At 36.7% G+C, this 19,832-nt stretch overlaps 2 protein-coding genes across 2 annotated transcripts; one reads left to right on the forward strand and one right to left on the reverse strand.

Annotated features, from left to right (window-relative positions):
* Positions 1-942: 942 nt before the first annotated feature.
* On the reverse strand, positions 943-19,832 carry LOC106715697 (heparan-alpha-glucosaminide N-acetyltransferase). The gene is made up of 10 exons (XM_014509032.2): positions 19,570-19,832; positions 14,366-14,496; positions 13,454-13,569; positions 6,529-6,685; positions 5,976-6,180; positions 3,711-3,878; positions 2,721-2,842; positions 2,295-2,464; positions 1,992-2,178; positions 943-1,904 (listed from the first exon to the last, which is right to left on the reverse strand). Exons 1-10 carry the CDS (start codon positions 19,756-19,758, stop codon positions 1,610-1,612), a joined length of 1,740 nt encoding a protein of 579 aa, XP_014364518.2. The 5' UTR covers positions 19,759-19,832; the 3' UTR covers positions 943-1,609.
* Positions 6,967-9,304, forward strand: LOC106715698 (esterase E4). Its single transcript, XM_014509033.2, has 3 exons — positions 6,967-7,270; positions 7,493-8,721; positions 8,990-9,304. Exons 1-3 carry the CDS (start codon positions 7,085-7,087, stop codon positions 9,183-9,185), a joined length of 1,611 nt encoding a protein of 536 aa, XP_014364519.2. The 5' UTR covers positions 6,967-7,084; the 3' UTR covers positions 9,186-9,304.

Below are 19,832 nucleotides of genomic sequence, written 5' to 3' on the forward strand. Positions count from 1 at the left end.
AAAGAATTTATTGATATATTTTAAGAGATTTTTTCTATAAAAAAAAATTTTTAGAAATGTATAAATACTGTTTTATGTGTCTATCGCTATACAAGTTAGTTCTATGAATTAGTGTTTAATTATATCTATTTATATACAAAATATATGAAAAAATAAATTATGTCGAAAATTTTAAAGCGTGCCTGTCTTTCGTTATTGACTGTACTAATTATATAATAAAAATCGGGGATAGATTAGAGAAAAAAAGGGCAAATTATCATGTGCTATTTGTAAACTGTTATATATTTTAAAATATTTAACTCGTAGTTGATGTATTTAATTCCTAAAATGGCATTTACCGTCTATAAGAGTGATTTATATGAAAAACGATTTATATGAAGGAAGTAAAATAGTATATTAAATTATGGAATTGATATAAAAGTATGTTTCCGTCGCAACTTGTTCGACATAACTTATATTAAATGCCAAACTTACAAATATATACAGTATGAGGTGCGTATATTGGGTGACAATATGTATGCGGAGTTATTCTGTCATATTTCGGTTGTTGAATGAACCTTGTATGGAGCAATCGTTAACGTAAGGTGTAATGTGGACGCGCCGCGCCCACAATAGTTTTGTTATGTTGATATGAAGTGTAATTTTATTAATAGTTTTATTTGTTAAAACTATTCGCTGTTACCTTGAGTCATGATTTGTTAAATCGTTTGTTTTATTATTATTTTCCAATGACAATGCGGATATTACTGTCACCCTTGAGCTAATAAAACGAGATAATCGTATATTGGTTGTTTCATTATTTAAAAAAATGTATTTTTACCCATTTCCAATGTACGTCTAAAACATGGCAACATTATTCATTATAGTGTCGACTGCTTGGGCGAAACATTCAAACAACATTTTCTATATAAAAACTGATTTATTTTTAATGCAACGCAGCAATAATCTTAAATTCTAGACTTTTACACAATGTAAGAAGTAGAATTTGTTACTTATCTCTGAACGAGACTAGATTTGATTATGTTCTGAAGCTCACACGGACAAATACAAACTTTCAAAGGTATCGTAAACACTTTGTTTTTGAGCATTATTTAAATCTACATTACAAAAAACTCTTATCAGAAATTAGATTTTATCGTGACATACAGACGATTCTTAAAGATATGTCACTATACTTATAAATTCTAGATATAAAAAGTATTATAAAATATATTTAACGGCACTTCAAACACGTGGACACAATTCAAAAGAATCCACGAAAGCTAATCTTAAAATATACTCTAAAAGTCAATTTCTCGTAGTAAAAATTTGTGTATCGAAGGGTTCAAATCTGAGCCAAAAGTTATGTCCACACTTGTCAATCTACTTTATAACTTCAAAAAAACTCTATAGTGTCAGTTAACTAGAGAGACACGACATTGCGCTTGCGCCTGTGCGGCAGTAGGGGGGTGCAGAGGGGGGAGCGCGGCGGGATGTGGCGCGTGTCGGGCGTGCGCGCGCGCAGCCGCACTATGTCAGTCTCGCGCCGCACGTCGCGCACGCGCACGTTGGTGAACAGCTCGTACTCCGCTATGTTGACGGCCAACGCGGAGTCGAATGAGGCGTATTCTCAGAGGGTTATGAACACTTTCTTCTTGGCCATGACGTGGGCGATGAGGACCCACAGCGCGGTGCCCCACACCGCCTCGGCGAGGCGCACGGCGTGAGTCCGCATGAGGGGCACGCGCCAGTGAAAGGGGAACAGGTGGGCGCACAGCGAGTGCCCCACGTACAGCGCGATGGCGTTGAGGCCGGGAGCGCGGAAGGGCGCGCCGCCCCACAGCCGCCACGCGTCCGTGAACGTGTAGCAGATGCTCAGCAGCGTCAGCGAGCACGCAGACGTCACCAACACGAACGACATGGACCTGCAATGTTACAAGTAAAAGGCGTTATGGATTGAATAACAATATCTACTCTTACCTCCTACTGTTGCAGACACGAGTCACACCCACCAGAGGTTCTTGTTAATTGGCAAGACGCCGTGGTCGCGCGAGAAGCCAGCCAGCAGGGCTCCGGCGAGGGCGAGGGCGAGCGCGCAGGCCAGCCAGCGCGAGACGCGGGCGCGGTGCGCGCGCTGCAGCAGGACCGTGGCGCCCGCCTGCACGCCCAGCAGCGCCTGCACCGCCGACGTCAGGCAGCCTGACCGACAATATCAAAATAAAAACCTCACATTTTATAAAAAAGATCCAAATAATGCGAACACGGAACCTTTTTTTAAATACAACAAGAAAGAAACTTTGAATACGAAAATGTACCGAGTAATCCTTCAGGATCTGTAGGAGGTCCGCCGTAGACGCGGCGAGCGTCGCTGTTCTGGTAGAGGTGGGCGTCACCTAACAGCAGACGGTCGAGGTAGCCGGCAGCGCCGCCCCCGCACTCCGGCGCCGCCCACTCGTCATGTTTGCCGCCCGGTCCCAAATAGCCCCTGCAACAGACAAAATAAACCTTACAAGCCATCTTGTAACAAATGTGTAATACAATTTCTTCCAGGTAAACCGCCAACCGACTGTAAAAGAATAAATGACGTTGGTCTTGCTGTAATGAATACGCTATCCATAATCATCTTGCAAAAGGACTTGATTAAGCTTGATCTCCTACACAATTTACAAAAACTTGGAAATTAAGGGCAATGTCGACTTGGCTGAAATAATAATAAGAAGTAGAGATCACTATAAACTTACGCAGGACAGTCCGGGTGGTGGACGATGAAGGTGATGGCGGTATGCGCGGCCACCAGCGCAGCCGCCAGCACCCAGCACCAGATGCAGGACATTAGGTCTTTGAGCGCTTGCCCGCACGCGCCCTGACACACAACAATAGTATCTAATATAAGTACTACATAGGCCAATTACTGTCACATCTACCTCATAATTCTAATTACAAATCAATTGCGCATAATTATCACATGCAGAGATTTATTGCTTTAACAATAAATTCGTTCCTAATCATTCAATTAACAAATGTATGTGCAGTTACTTGATAGTTTTTTTTAATGAAATGTTTATGAAAATTACATATGTTAACCGCTATATAACTTTGTTATCGCTAAGACATTTCTTAACAAACAGGAAAACTACACTTAAATAATAGTTTCTAAATGAAATTATCCTGTCTTAATACAATACATCCGTGATCTGTATGCAACTGTACAAGGTCTATATTAAGAACATTATGATCGAGTGCATCTTGAACAAATTTATCCTTATCACACCTATTTATTGAAAAATTACAAATAGAGATCATCTCACATTAATTAACTTTAGTAAAAAATTTCTATATGTGGAAGAAATAAATCTAACTAGCTTTTACCCGCAACTCCGTCCGCGCGGAATAAAAAATAGAAAAAGGGGTAAAACTATCCTATGTCCGTTTCCTGGTTCTAAGCTATCTGCCCACCAATTTTCAGTCAAATCGATTCAGCCGTTCTTGAGTTATAAATAGTGTAACTAACACAACTTTCTTTTATATATATATAGATTACAAATTACGACACTATGTAAACAAAAACAAATTCTGACATCGGCATTTAACATATAAATAATTAAATTACTTTATGAAGTCTTCTCTTAGCGAAACTAGTGCTATTACTATGAACACGTGAACACTAATGAAATGGAAGCAATGAGACTAGTCGCTTAGTAGAAAAAAGACCTACTAGGGTGTGATCTTACCCGTGGTGGTGTATAGTACTTAGGTGCTGTGAGAGCGTAGAAGCCCGCGGCGACGAGATAAGCAACAGCCAGTCGTTGCAGTACGCCCATCACACGAAGCTCGCCCAACATGTTGGAGCCGTAGATTGTGTTCAGAGATACACCCAGCACGAACATCACTATCGAACGCTGTAAAATAGAAGTGTTATTCCAGACTATGTTCTACCATACCGTGTCAAATTTCATCGAGATCTGTTGAGCCGTTCCGGAGATACCTTTTATCAAACATCTATCCATCTCAACATTCGCATTTATAATATTAACTAGCTGTCGCCCGCGACTCCGTCCACGCGCAGTTAAAAAAAACTAAATAGGGGGGGGGGGTATGAAAAATAGATGTTGGCCGATTCTCAGACCTACTGAATATGCTCACAAAATTTCATGAGAATCGGTCAAGCCGTTTCGGAGGAGTTCAAGTTCGAACCCCGTGACACGAGAATTTTATATATAAGATAAGATGAAGATATTAAGATGTGTAAGTTTTGCATTATATATAAAGATAGATTATAGTGCACTTGTTTTAATATTCCGTAACAGTTTCTTCTCCAAACACTTTCACTAGTTACAGGCACTTCCTCGATGCACTCGGATCACATCTGTCACATTCACTTCGGACATAAACAATGTGTTGATAAATAATTCAAGTGAGCTTGTCTTTTGCGGAATAGTTCATTAGAAATTCCTCGCTCGCGTGCCATCGCACATCGGATAGCTCTCTCCAACGTTTCCCCGGTAATGACGGAACATCATTTCATTAGTTAACATATTACAAGATCGTTAGAAAATGAAGATTACGTAGAATCTATTTAGAATTATATTTTTAAGGAATATATAAGAGGAGAATAGGCAGGTACAGTAACTAATTATTTCTATCCATAACTTAGATAAGGCAGAATATAAGAGAACATTAATGATTGGCTTTTATGTACTTCGTCAGCTAGTGTCGCTCGCGAGACTCTCCGGGCGGGTTTTAAAGCGTATAAAACCTATGTGTTCATCCAGAGTATGTTCTACAACTGTGCCAAATTTCATAAAATTCCGTTGAGCCGTTCCGGAGATCCATCTATTAGTAAGACTAGCTGGTCTGTTGTAGCTATTAGCTAAGATTCTGTCAGCGCGGAATTAAAACACTTAGTTAATAGTAACTTGTGCGCTATTCCAGTCAGTAATCTATCCACATTCCAAATTTCATCCAAATCCGTTGAGCCGTTTTAGAGTTAAGAGATAACAATTATCCATTGGTCCAAATTTGCATTAATAACATTGTACATTCATATTTTACTAATAATATTTTTTATAACCACAAAGGATCGGCAATGCATTATAAAATATGATAAATTGTTGAAACGAATAAGCCTTGATCGTCGAATGAATCCCGATATTGAATACGTAACGACGGCAACAATACAGGTTTGGCAGCGGCCGAGCCGGAGCTGCGAGGACCAGTCGCCATCGCCAGGCTGTACCGGCTTTTACGTAAGCCATTTTGCAACTTTGCATCTAAATGTCAAAAACAATTTTTTAAAGCGCTCTTAATAACTTTCAGATTTTATTGCAGGTATTTTATGTAGCTTTTAAAGTGTTTTGAAGACAAAGATAAAATCTGTTATGATGAAAAAAATGTGGTCTAAATTCCTTAATCCTTAATGAATGCAGTTTAAAAACTTAATAATTGTGTAGAAGTAGCCGCCTAGAAACCAACATATCTACCGATATTTTTATTGATAAGAAATCGAATACCATTTGTGATAACTTGTCTCATGATATAATGATAACAAATATTTAAGAGCAACATACAACACACCTGTTATGTAAATATATTCTGTTTTAAGTAATTCTGTATACAGAAAAGGGGAACCAATAGAGGACTATAGTGTCTGACTGTAGTGATTTAATTTATTGGTACTGTATATACTGTCCAATAAGCATTCACCCTGAAGAACGACCCTGAAGGGTGTGAAACTGGTCGGTGCCGACACCGAACTAAATATACGCGATTGTAGACGTATTAAATTAGTTTTTGATTAAAATCGAACGCCCTCTTCTGTTAGGAAACGCCTCTGGAATAGAGTTCTTCAAAGAGCGAGCTTAAAATCTCCTTAAAGGCTGGCAACGCGCCTGCAATTCCTCTGGTGTTGCAGATATCGTAGACAACGTCAGTGTTCTCGCCGCTCGTCTCTTATAATAAAAAAAAAACTAAAAGAAGAAACTTATTACTTAACTTACCCTGAGTATATGCAGTACGATCTTCCATCTAGGTATGCCTTTAGCGAAGGCGCTCTTGACAGAGAGCGGAATGCAGACGCCCATGATCCAGAGGAAGGCGGGGAAGACCAGGTCACCAGCTGCCAGACCGTTCCATGTCGCGTGCTCCAGCCACCAGTATCCGCCGGCGCCGTCGTTCACGAAAATCATGAACACTATAGCAATCCTACGAAAAAAATAAGCTAGTAATAATATAGATAGTAATAATCTCTACAAAAATTCAATAAAATTTGTATAAAACACTATCAGGCTTTTCAATAACATATTTGAACTGCAAAATTAAGAATCATATCGCCATAAATCACGTACAATAACAACACTCATAGAATCGTACACACACAAAGTACCATTTTCAAAACGTTGTCGTGAATACCATTGTAATTGTGAATAATGTTACAGAATTTAGTTTCTTTAGATAATATTTTGGAACTTCTTTGTATGTGTATACATGCATGACCCATCATAATAAAAAGCACTGCCTGAACACAATTGAATACGACAAAACTGTACTAACCCTCTAAACGTGTCAAGTGCCCGAAGCCGCTGCTGCATGGCTAATTCTTTGTCTCCGTAACGCAGCTTGCCAGTCCGTCTGATCCTCGACATGATTAGTTTTCCCAGGCCATACAATATCCATACTCCCAGCAGCAAGCACACACAAAGCAGCAGAGCTGTAAGAAAAAGTTCATCCATCTTAGTTTTGACTATTTTATATAACAATATTATGTATTCCTTAAGGTAAGTCATAATACATATTGGATCATAAGTACTTGTCGCATTAATATTGACCATAACATTTCTTATCTAGCAAATATTGAATGTAATTCTTCACAATAGTGTTACGTCATAATAATGTTGTATCTGCATGCATTTGTCAAATGATATTTTTGATAACATCAAGCTTTTATCATATACTTCAGACTCCTGATAGATAAGGGCCATGGAACTCCATCTTATTGAGATAAAATATCCGGCACTTAAACCTGACACATAGCTCACTAACGTCAGTCGTTAAGCGTTACTGATACCTTGGAGATTCGACTCATTACATAATCTATGGAAATTTCAAAATGAAATTCCTTTGGCTCCTGTGTGCTCTCTGTGTGGCAAATTATGTTGACAGTGCGAATTTTCGTGTTGACCCTCTCGTTCTCATCGAGCAAGGTCTAGTGCGGGGACGGAAGTCGAAGGATAACGTTTATTCTGCGTTCCTTGGTATACCATATGCGCAAGTCGACTCCAGCAATCCTTTCGGGGTAAGTAAACTTTTCAATGATACGATTGGCAATGTACACACTAATCTGCTGCTAGTCTGTTTAAGACGTTATGAATCAAAAACATTTATTTATATTCATTTTGTTTACTATAATAAAAAAATACAAGTTGTCTCCACCCTTTAAAAGGATAACCAGACTCGCTATAATATACGGAATTCACATACAGAGCAGTTATGATTGCAATTAATTTGCTTATTTCAGCCGGCAGTGTCACCCGCGGCTTTCGAAGAAGAAATATTCGACGCCGACGACGGCACAGTCAAATGTCCTCAATCGCTGACGGCTTCTGCCAGAGGATCTAAACGAGAAATAGGTCAATTGGACTGTCTCTACCTAAACATCTACGTGCCTATAGCTGCAGGCATGTTTAACCCATTACCGGTGCTTGTATGGATACACGGGGGCCAGTACACATCCGGCAGTGGCGGAGAATACGACGCACATGACCTAGTTAAGCAAGGAATTATTGTAGTTACAATAAACTATCGTCTCGGACCTTATGGATTCATGTGTCTCGATGATCCATCTATTACTGGTAACCAAGGACTCAAAGACCAATACACGGCGTTACGCTGGATTAGACGTAACATCGGAGCGTTCGGAGGTAACCCTTACAACGTAACTATCGGAGGCCAAAATGCTGGAGCTACTTCAGTTTTACTACATTTATATTCAGACAACGAAAAACTCTTTAATAAAGCCATCGTTGAAAGTGGTACGCCACAAAGCGAAGGCATGTTTGTAAACGGTGATTTAGATGCAGCTATAAAACTGGCAGCACACCTCGGACTGAACACTACTAGTAATGCAGAAGCGCTGACGTTCCTCACGAGCTCATCGCCCCATATAGTAACAGCAGCTGCGACCGATATTAATCTAAAACTAGGTCCCTGCAAAGAAAAATCTTTTAGTAGCGTAGAGAATTTTGTCGAAACCGATCCTTTTACTCTTTCCAATGAAAGGAAAATAAGAAATACACCCGTACTAATTGGCCACACTAGCAAAGAGAAGAAAGGTTCAGTCGAAATGCACGGTAATGAATACTTCAAGACAGATCCTTTTTACGAAAAACTTCGTGATAATTTTAATCTCAACGAAGAACAACTCGCTCAAGCCGCAGGCATTGTAAGACGCTTTTACATTGGTGATAAACCGATATCATCAGATGTGACTGCCGAATTAGAAGACTTTGAATCAGATTTCATACATAATCACCCAACGCAACGTACGATTACGAACTTGTTGAATGAAAATGCTAAACCGGTGTATAATTATGAATTTAGCTACGGATTCAGCGGCGAAGATGCCCCACATTCAGCAGAAATTGCATATCTGTTTCCCGATTCAAACGCAAACGATGAAGCAGCGGAAGAAGATCGACTGATAAGTAACCGTATTACTACCCTCTGGGCAAACTTCGTCAAATACGGGTAAGTTTTAATTTGAATCAATAAATTTTACTAATATTATAAATGCGAACATTTGTATGGATGGATGTTTGTTAGAAGGTATATCCAGAACGGCTGCATGGATCTTGGCTTAGATGTAAAATATAGTCTGGAAAAACACATAGGCTACTAATTAAGTATTTTTAAATCCGCGCGGACGAAGTCGTGGGTTACAGCGAGCATTTATATTTTCAAAATATTTGTAATGTCCGTGAATGATCAATGTGTATAATTATATTCGTGTCTCCAGGAACCCCACACCACAGACGACGGATCTAATACCCGTCACGTGGGAGTCGGTGTCAGAGGAGACGAGGCCGTACCTGGTCATCGACACTGACCTCAGATTGGAGCACAGGATCTTCAACAGTCGGATGGCTTTCTGGGACTTGTTCTACTCCATCTACGGCAAACTCAATAAACTTGCCCGGGAATGTGATATATAATTCCCAAAGTTCGTGACATAAAGTTGTGCGATAGCATTGTGAATAAATGAAGAACTATTTTGGTTTCAGTTGAAAAAACATATAGATAAACTAATAAATTAATAATAAATTTTCATTCTTATATCTCGAGACAAAAATATATGTCCGTTTTTTTATGCCCACATTTATTTATCACAGTTTTTCACTGTAACATTTTGGACACCCTGTTAAAACAGTATGATATTTAAGGTAAACACTAAGCGCTTGTTAAAAATAACAAGGTGGCCTACATTCTCAAACGAGGTGGACAGTGAGCACTGATTGAAGAGCTAAATCTGTCGCGTGCGCGTGCACGAGCGGAAGATGCTAGTCAGCGTCTCGCAGCAACAAAGGATTTGGGCCAAGACAAGCACCGCCCACTCGACGCCTCTTGTCTTCATACCGCATTGTTATATGACCAGGATTAACAACAGGATGTGCGAATAACTGTAAATAACATAGGATATGTAAATTAACTCCCCTTTGGTCACAATTTTTAATAAACGTCATAAAAATCCGTCCGATGGCGCTATAACTGTTTCTACTTAAATTAGATAGAGTTAAAATATATACATATCTTGAAGAACCCCGTTAAGTATTGGACTTTTTGCTGCTATGTGAAGCTGTGCAGCACTAACAACTTTCGTGTTAATATTTAGATTAAGACCGGAAAGTACCGTTTCAATCTGACAGAGGGCCTCTATCTACGTACCTACGAGTAATATTGTTACCGAGGGAAAAATGCGTATAGCGTACAAAAGTATTTTCTTACTGCATTACGCTTCATTGTACACTAGCTGTCGCGGAATTAAAAAAAAACGTAATAAGTAGCCTATGTGTTCTTCCAGATTATGTTCTATATGTTGAGCCGTTCCGGAGATACCTTCAAACTAACATCCATCCATCTAAACATTCGCATATACTACATCCTTAGGATTAGGGTAACTTTACATAGTTGATATTCTTATTGTTTGCTATTAAATGCTGGCTACAATGTAATGGCTGTCATCGGCCGACGACTAAAGAAATGTTAGATTTATCGCACTTTGTCAGCTCGGTGTATGAATTTATTTATAGCTTTCACTATAGACGACAATTACGTCAATTTTCGTTAGGTCTCCCTCAGAGCGTGACTTGACTTTGTTTTCACTTCGTTATTTATTTTCTGAATTTATTGATATTTTTACCTTAGAAAGTAGGCAATAATTATTCTACAGGTAAACTAGTTGAAATCATGAACATCTAACAAAACTTAATGAAAAACATAATTGTAAACTCCTTTTAAAAAACTTAAAAAAATAAAACAAAGTGCAATTTCCCCTATCTGACATAATTTTAACATAATCTTGGCAGAAAATATCGTATAATATGTCCATATTAAGTATTGAGACTAAAACGTATGTTCTTGTCATCCTCGCGCACATCTGACCTCAACACATCTCGCGAAATTGCATGCAAAGAGGTCGCCAAGGCGGACCGCACAATTTAGTCGTAGACGTTTAACGTCACGTCAAAATTACAACAACGGGTAAATATGGACATATAAGTGTTTAATATTAAATTCGAAGTTATACAAGTCAATCAGGGCCTAGCAAGAATATTTGTGACAATCGCCATCGTATAGTCATCGATAAAATTTGTATTAAAAATTGTGCAGCGCCCCCTATAGGGCATAAAGAACAACAAAAATCTCATAATAAGTAGCTTTTTGACTTCAACTAAGCACATCCACAGGTCTCATGAAACAAGTTTGCGACTGGACCCCATAAAACGGGCTAAGCAAGGTATACGATATGTTTAGAATTATTAATGGACCGACTACTTTTTATTACTCTTTCTACTTTAGAGAGTGGTAGTGAATCAACATGTAAAACTACGTCAATTTTGTAGCTGAGAGTTCATAAAAAACAAAATATATTTTTACATTTTGTTGAGTTCGATTCGATGAAGAAATTTAGTTTTATTTTAAATTACAAACATAAACTAGCAAAATATTTTAATTATAAAGAAAAACAAATGTTATGATAATTAAGCAATAAAAATACCAAAAGATTCGACCTTGTCTAGACAAATGAAGCGCAAAAATATTATGTTCATATATGTACATATATAGTGATATACCAGGTCACTCAGAAAGTATTGCGAGAAAAAGTTTTTATGTATGTGAGACTGGTCTGTTATAATTTATTTAAAAATATGATTAGTTATTAGTAAAAATAGGTACTTTCCAAATTCAAAACTACCCTACACATTTTCTGCGAGCTTATTAAAATTACCGTGTCTCATTGAAAAATGAATTTGCGTCGAGAACATTTTCGCGCTATGATTTTTTACGATTTTAAATGTCGCCTGAAACCGGACGAATCGTACGATAGACTTCAAATGGTATTATTGGATGAAGGCCCTTCTGAGGCAACCGTGTATCGTTGGTATAATGAATTTAAGCGAGGTCGAGTAACTTTGGGGGATGAAGAAAGAAGTGGTCGCCTTTTGACGGCTGTTACGGAAGGAAACGTGCTAGCACTGAAAAATTTGGTCCAAGACAATAGACGAGTTACATACCAAGAGATTCAGCATATAATGTAGATTGGATCAGGAAGCCTTCACGAGTTTCTACACGTGCATCTACGGGTGCAGAGGATAGTTTCACGCTGGGTGCCGCACAACCTCACCGATGTTCAGAAGCAAACAAGGGTGGATTGGTGCCATGATATGATAGACAATTTGAAGCAGGCTAGTCTCGGCGTGTTTACGTCATCGTTAAAGGTGAGGAATCCTGGATTTATCAATTCGATCCAGAAACAAAGCGCCAGTCGACGGTTTGGGTGTTTCAAAACGAATCGACGCCTACCAAAGTAAAGCGACCTAGAAGCGGGGGGAAGATTTTGATCGTGATTTTTTTCAAATTGACTGGCTACTTGGTGTCAATTCCTTTACGAAACCAAAGAACCATTTACGCCGAATGGTATACTACCATATACTTGGCAGAAGTTTTCTCTGCTGTGAGCAACAAGCGACCAAACACAGGTCTCCGCGGGCTACTGCTCCACCGCGATAATGCGCCCGCCCACACCGCAATCAAAATGAGGGACTTCCTAGACAGCACACCAGTTAAACTTCTGGGTTACCCTCCTTACAGCCCTAAGCTACCACCGTGTGACTTCTTCTTATACCCAAAAATAAAAAATCAACTCAAAGGGATTCAATTTTCGTCGCCGGATGATGCGCTCTCAGCGTTGGAGCAGGCTGTAAAAGAGGTGTCTGCGGCGGACTGGAAAAAGTGTTTCGAAAACTGGTTCAGACGCATGAAACTTTGTATAGAGGCTAATGGAGAGTACTTTGAAAAGATGTAATAAAAATATATTTACCCATAGAACATTTTTTTTTAGTGTCGCAAAACTTTCTGAGTGTCCCACGTATAAATATATAATGTAAATGATGAATAATACAAGAATATCTAAAATCCAATCCTTTTCCTTTTCCAATTTTTTAATATAAAGATAGGACAGGAAGGGGGAGTGGATTTGAAGAAGGAGTAGACGCATAGAAAGGACAAGTATCCTCTTTCTGTGCGTCCCCCCTTATTTCGATTTAAGATAGCAAACACATCTGCAATTGCATTTATCCACGGTCATCGGTTGCTTCGCTATTTCGGCGAATTCAGGTGGCCGTTTGCTCGCTTATCCACTTATAATATATAAAAATAAATATTAATTTTTAATTGACGTCATATCCCAAGGTGATTTAGCCTCGGATTAAACAAGTACAAGATTGTTAAGAAACCTCGAAAGACATACACCCTCGACATGACAAAGACTGACCGATACGATACTATGTCAAGGGTTTGAAGATAAAATAAACGCTATTGAGCACAGATAATAAATGCAAAAGATGCAAATTATATTCATATTTTCCTTATCTGTATTTATTGTCCAATATTCCTTTAAAGGTGTCACGTCTAGGTTATACTGTGACCTTAAAATATCAAAACGAAGTATAAAAATGCATATCTTCCTTGAATTTGCATTTCATTAAAATGCTTCTTTTCACAATAATCCTTGCCCCGTGTTTATGAATAGTATTGATTACTATTTTGGTTTTTATTTATTGTAGATTATATTAATAGCTCAGTAGTTTAAAGTTGATTTAACTAACACAGTTTGTAATTACAAATACTGTTCCGACCTTAACACATAAAATAACAAATACCTACACGTGCGGGTAGTTGCATAAAATGTTAAAAGACTTACGCAAGTAGATGTTCACTGGTTCCTTATCAGTACGCACGTCGCAACCTTCGCCGGTCGCGTTCAATGTGTACACGCCGAACTCTCCTAGATCAGGACGTAGCTGGCAGATCAGACTTCTGCACAACACAAATACAGCAATCAAAACTAAAAAACAACAAACTCTACAAATTGTAGCCCTGTAACATTGCGAGAAAGGTCACGTATTGAAACAGATCACACTTTCAAATGAATCAAGCTGTTTAGACTACAGACTAAAAATCAAAGGACATTGTACCTACATATCACAAAAACATTACGCTTTCGAAAGTCGGATAAAAATGAGAATGTAGCATCTAATGTATTTGTTACGACAACTTTATTTATATTGTTTCTGTATTTATTTTTGTACTGTGCGTTTGACCGGTTGAGAATGTCTCATGTAATGGCATTTGCACTGTCTGTAATAAAGTTTTAAATAGATAAAAAAAGGTTACTGTGAACTGTGTCTGTAATTTGACTGGCTCTAATTTAAATTTTACAGAATTACCTTTTATAATCATTTAATTTTTGATACAATATTTGAGAACTTTTAAGTCCATTTTAAATTTACTAAAAATAATTCTTTAGAGCTTTACAATAAAAGAACCGATCACACTGTACTTGTCGTAATATAAATGTCGCAGAATAAAACAACGCACACTTTTACTTTCCTCGGACGTGTAATTGAGTGTAACTGGCTTGCGTAATTTGACAGTTTTTATTTTGTAAACTACCAATATAAAAAACAATACTTACAGTGAATATGTTGTGATTTATATAAAGGTTCACGTAATTTCAAAAATTTGTGATTGTTTATTTTTATTTTGGGTTCAAAAACAAGTCGACGTTACCTTGATCACTTTGACTAATAGACAGATTTGTTAGAACACTTACGTAGCATTAGCGGCGCTCATGTACTGTTCGCGGACGTCCTCGTAGACTCGCCAGGTGGCGCGGCGAGAAGTGCTCACCACGAACGTACTCGGCACGCCCGCTTCTAGTGTTTTTTGTAGCTCGAACGGGCACTGGAGGCAAATAAAATTTTCTTAAATATTTCAAAATATTACTACGGGAATTCAGACATGTTCAAAGGAGAGTTTAATCGAACTACTGAATTGCACTCATATGTTTGCTATTAACAGTTGTCTATAGATTAGGGGTGGTAGTAAAGGGTAATCGATCCCGTACTCTAAGGTTTCACAGAGGTAATCCATCAGACTAAGCTACGCTTTACGTTGTTTATATCGTTCTAAACACCTTAATTAAAACGAATGTTTGCTTATTACATAGAAGTGTAAAAGTTCACCCCTAACATAGTGTAGGTTCCGAATTCCTCGGTGGGGACAAAATATTACGATGACGAAATTACATTTATTCATTAAAATAACCTTTACTTTAAAAACGATAATTAGAATTATTTAAACACATGCCACATTTTTTAACATTGAATCGAACTCAAACCCCAACCTAAGAACCTAAACAACACACTGCGAGGTTTACGGTTAATATTTTTCTTGGTTAAAGAATATGCTAATCATATTTTGTATTTTGTTTGGATAATGTGATGTCAATAATGATATCATCAAAGATTCATAAAACTACGCAAAGATTCTCATTACGAAATTTTCCCATACTAAAAAATATCGACTTCAAGACAAAATATGTACTTTTGTTAGTAATATGGCTTCAAGTGTGCCGTGAAACTTGACATAGTTTTGTTGTCTTTATGGAATTAAGTCAAGGAATTAGTTCATAACACACTTTTTAAATTAACATACCATTTCTTAAAAGGTTTAAAATCTTATATATAAAATTTCCATGTCACAATGTTAGTTACCGTACTCCTCCGAAACGGCTTGACCGATTCTCATGAAATTTTGTGTGCATATTGAGTAGGTCTGAGAATCGGCCAACATCTATTTTTCATACCCCTATTAAGTTTTTCTAACTGTGCGCGGACGGAGTCTCGGGCGACAGCTAGTTACATCATAAAATAATCTTATTCGATAGAAAAATATGCATCTCTAAATATAAATAGACGTAATAGCATAAGTTATTTATTTATTTATGTATTTCTTGTAACCATTGGTAGCAATAACTACAGTTAAAAATGTTGTAACTATTAGATTTCATTTTTATAACCCTGTGTGAAGATAAAGCCTTACCTAATATTTATTTTGAAAAAGTTATTTTGCCACAAATCAATATAATACGTTCAATTATATAGCTGAGAGAGTGTTGTAGGATTTATTACATGCGGCCAGTGTGTCAGTTGATCTGACAATTTCACCGTCGATTGGGAACAATCACTCGCTCCGCAAACTCGATACAGCGACTAGCTTGCCTCACATCCACTGCACTTAACATTTTGTCTGTGGTAAGTTAGTGTAATACCGTATTATATTTCAACACAGTTTTTGAAAACTAAAATTATCACGTCAACAACATACATATTAAATAGTATCAATTTATAAATTCACTGACATATTTTGGATACCAAAATTATATCAGTGCAACAGCATGAACAAATTACATCAGACGTGTGTAATGACTATAGTATATTTTTACTTATTTATATAATTTATTTTTAAATGAGGACAAAACATCGTTGAATCCAGAGAAATGTCGACCGAATTGTTAATGAAGTAATCGTTATATATACGGACCAAGAGAAATTGCGATCGAGGTTCTAATGTGGAAAATACGACCAATCTATGTACCTATAGATTAATAATACTAATTGTACTAATATTGACTAATTAATTGTAAAAATTAAAAGGTTTTCTTGAAGGTTTTAGAAAATTACTCTCATAATATATTTTTAATGAGGTGATTAACTTGACAACATAAGTCGTTAAAACTAACTTTTCACTAAGAGCAAAACTTTCTCGGACCGGACAGATAATTTTAACATAATATAAATTAAATTAGCGTATTGATTTCTTGGCACCTTTATCTATTATCTACACAACCTGGAAAGTGTGATTGATTGGAAAATTAAAAACAATGCGCTTTCCTGTGTCGGGTTGATTGACCCGCGAGCTGCGAAGTTGTACATCGATTGACTCGTCACGGGCTTTCCCCGGGAAATCCGATTATGTCATTTAAGTATTATGTGTGTTATTTAATTACAGTTACTAAGTAACGAATGTGAAGTAATCATTACTTTGCCACAAGGGTGCCGCATGTTCACGGGTACTTACTTAGTAATGGCAATATCATACATTTGTTTTTGGAACGAAGTTCCTTATCGCGCGTTGTGAAAGGGGGCTAGACGGAAAAAATTCTTACGAAAAGTTGTCACGACACTTTTTGCTATAGTAAGTATGTTAACGACGACGAATGAGCGCTACTTCACCATGGCAACGACGTGACAATATATAACGAAAATTCATTGAAATAAAATGTACTTCTTGCGAAGACTTAAGTTTTTTATTCATAGAATAAACATTGGTTCCTTCACTAATTAATTGAAAGGAACTTCTTTCCATCCGGGTGTCCCTTGATACCTCTCAAGTTTTTATTTTAAATTATGGTTTAATTCTAAATTTAAAATTATATAATTTTCATGCATCTTTCTGCGTGCTCACATTAATTTTTTACTGTGTAATGTTAAACATCAAAGTCTACGTAGATTTAGAAGAATTACAATAAAGTAGTAGAAAGTAGATTAATTTAAAATGCTTTATACTATTCTAATCTCTCATATTCCACAAACGCATTGATTTCCCACGAACTTTTCGCCCTAAAAGTAAACCACACTCACACAGTGAAAGGTTACACAAGAGTTCTATGTACCGTGTGGTGTAAAAGTGGCCCGGTTCGTAGACGTTTCCCAACAACGTGTATTAATTAAAAAGAAGTATACACGTATGGGAAACTTAGGTGCATTCCGTACAGCTCACGAACAAGGCAAAAAACGTCGACGCGCTTGCGACAGCCGCTCGAGCACGTTCCTGCCACTTGCTGAGAAAACTTGCCCCCCGCTTTACTACATGCATCTTAGGGATGTAATAACGATACGGAGTTATAAATAAGTTTCAAAAAAAATTACTATCCTTGCAAAAATATAATTTGTTAATGAATTAAAAATTTATTTTCTTTTCCTTTTTACTATTATGTCTTGTAATTGATGTTGCGTTTTGCTTAGAAAGAATTTTATGAAGAACTTGAGAAGATGTTTAGGATTATCAGAGTTATGAAACGTCTCATGATTATTTTCATCTTTAACACAAAAATAATTCAGCTTCAATTAAGAAAAACACAAGATTTTATTAACTGTGACGTGAACAATGCGATAATTAACATTTAATGTAGATAATAAAATTTTCTCACATAAATATAATTAAGTTATGCTAGTTTCTGTTTTATTTACTTACTATTTCTGGTTTATTTACTTTCTCAAAACTGGAATATCTCATTTAATGTATGTCGATGAATATTAAAATCGTATACACGATGTTAATTATGAAACAAAGTATTGGGAACGTTACAGATTGACAATAATTAGAATAATAGAAATACAATACAGTAAAAAAATTAAGTTAACTAATATTTAAAAGATGTCCATTATTTCTGTCCTATCGATCATGGAAAAATATTTTTAAAATTTATCTCGACTCTGCCACTAACAGCTAATAAAACTAACGTAATGACCGCTCCAGGCGTTTAGCGTTTACTACAAACAGCCATAATCATCAAACACGTGTCAAACACCGATCACAAACAGGCATTCCCACGTTTTTTCGTACATCCTTTGATTTGTGTAGAAAAACCGCAGAGACGCGGATCACTAGCACAAACAGCGAATACCAAACAAAACGATCCACACGTTCATGTTTGCTGTTCGTTATTGTGTCAAGCTTGTGTAGCGGGCTTTAATTTTTTAAATATCTAATGCCTAAGTAGGAAAAATAAAACAATATTACTGTAAAAGCGGCCTAAATGTGTTTACAAATAGGACATTAAAACTTTTTATGTAGAGTTTTATCCAACCTACACTTCAATAACAATAGAACGCACTTTCAACATGAAACAATACATAATAATTATATTATAAACAAATTACTTACATACTATCATTTGCCCTTTCCTTGGATTTAAGTATTTGTCGATCATTAAGACAATTTATATTGTTAATAGAAAATAATAAATGGCATTTTAGAATATCATAACAACGAGTATGAATCTGTTTATATTCTGTTGAAGGCATTGTAGTGGATGTGCCCACATTATATAGGTAATGTTTCTAGGATGATATATGACTTATTAATTCCATAAACCAAAATAAGAAGACTATGTTATGAGTTGACAGTATTTTTCTTAAGAAGAATTCGAACTTAGGTACACCAAGTTTACTCTCGACTCTTTCATTCTAAGCTACTGACTGGAAGTATAAGAACGGTATCTATACAAAACATAGCGTGAGATTTGTATTACAATGTATTTTGAAAACTTCAAGGTACGTTTGATACAACGTGAGTCAGGCTTGAAATGTTTAAAATGACAAAGTGGCGTGTCCAGTGTCAATATTTTAATGCATAATTTACATATCATGTGCATATAAAAATATACATTCGCTTTTCTATTTATTAATATAAAGTTAACATCAAAATCGAATCATTTTTGAAGTGTTTAAATATTGTAAAGACAAGATAGTAAGTAAGTGTTTTTGTATCGTTACTTATAGATCTGTAAAATGGTCAGTGCACTAAATGACCTTGTATTCAGAGGATCTGAACCGCGGAAATTCATTTGATGTTTATGGAAAATCAAATATTGTTTATTCTCAATAGGCGATAGGCTGATCTCCTGTCATATTTGTAATGAAATGTCGATGCGTTTGTGACCTTGGTCAGTACTCGACGAAAGACGATCTTTTATTTATTTTATTTTTAACACGTATGAAATAAAATCAACACAAAGGATTGAATATCAAATTATAAAGTAACTGCAGACTTTCTTTCTACAAAATTTCATTATTTAAAAATATTCCAGCTTCAATAAACTTATAATTTATAACTATAGAATCCATGTGTCGATACTAGATATCTAAAGATTTAATTTGTTTAATAACTAATAGAAATTTGCATACTCACTCGAAAACAATCATCTGAGACGCTGTAGATGGAAACATTTCTGTCAGACACCCCAGTCATGTATGCCTGGTCCATGTTCAGTGACGTCATATTGAGACCCCCAAACTCCTCCACGAGGGGGTCCTCCAACCACGATCGCACCACCTCCTTATACCACTCCCAGTTACTCTGAGTCGTCGAGACGTTCATTGTTACAGCTGTTGATAATAAACACTCGGTATTAACAACACATTTTAAATCGGCGATAGTTTTGCGCGAGCGGC

Source organism: Papilio machaon, chromosome 5, assembly GCF_912999745.1.
Source record: "Papilio machaon chromosome 5, ilPapMach1.1, whole genome shotgun sequence".
NCBI classification, from domain to species: domain Eukaryota; kingdom Metazoa; phylum Arthropoda; class Insecta; order Lepidoptera; family Papilionidae; genus Papilio; species Papilio machaon.

Excerpts from the sequence above, each read along its gene's own strand:
- LOC106715698 (XM_014509033.2), top strand. The coding sequence starts at position 7,085 with ATGAAATTCCTTTGGCTCCTGTGTGCTCTCTGTGTGGCAAATTATGTT. Across the intron at positions 7,271-7,492 it reads ACTCCAGCAATCCTTTCGGG|CCGGCAGTGTCACCCGCGGC; the intron begins GTAAGTAAACTT and ends TGCTTATTTCAG. Across the intron at positions 8,722-8,989 it reads GCAAACTTCGTCAAATACGG|GAACCCCACACCACAGACGA; the intron begins GTAAGTTTTAAT and ends TCGTGTCTCCAG.
- LOC106715697 (XM_014509032.2), bottom strand. The coding sequence starts at position 19,758 with ATGAACGTCTCGACGACTCAGAGTAACTGGGAGTGGTATAAGGAGGTG. Across the intron at positions 13,570-14,365 it reads ATGAGCGCCGCTAATGCTAC|AAGTCTGATCTGCCAGCTAC; the intron begins GTAAGTGTTCTA and ends TGTGTTGTGCAG. Across the intron at positions 2,843-3,710 it reads AGTACTATACACCACCACGG|GGCGCGTGCGGGCAAGCGCT; the intron begins GTAAGATCACAC and ends GTTGTGTGTCAG.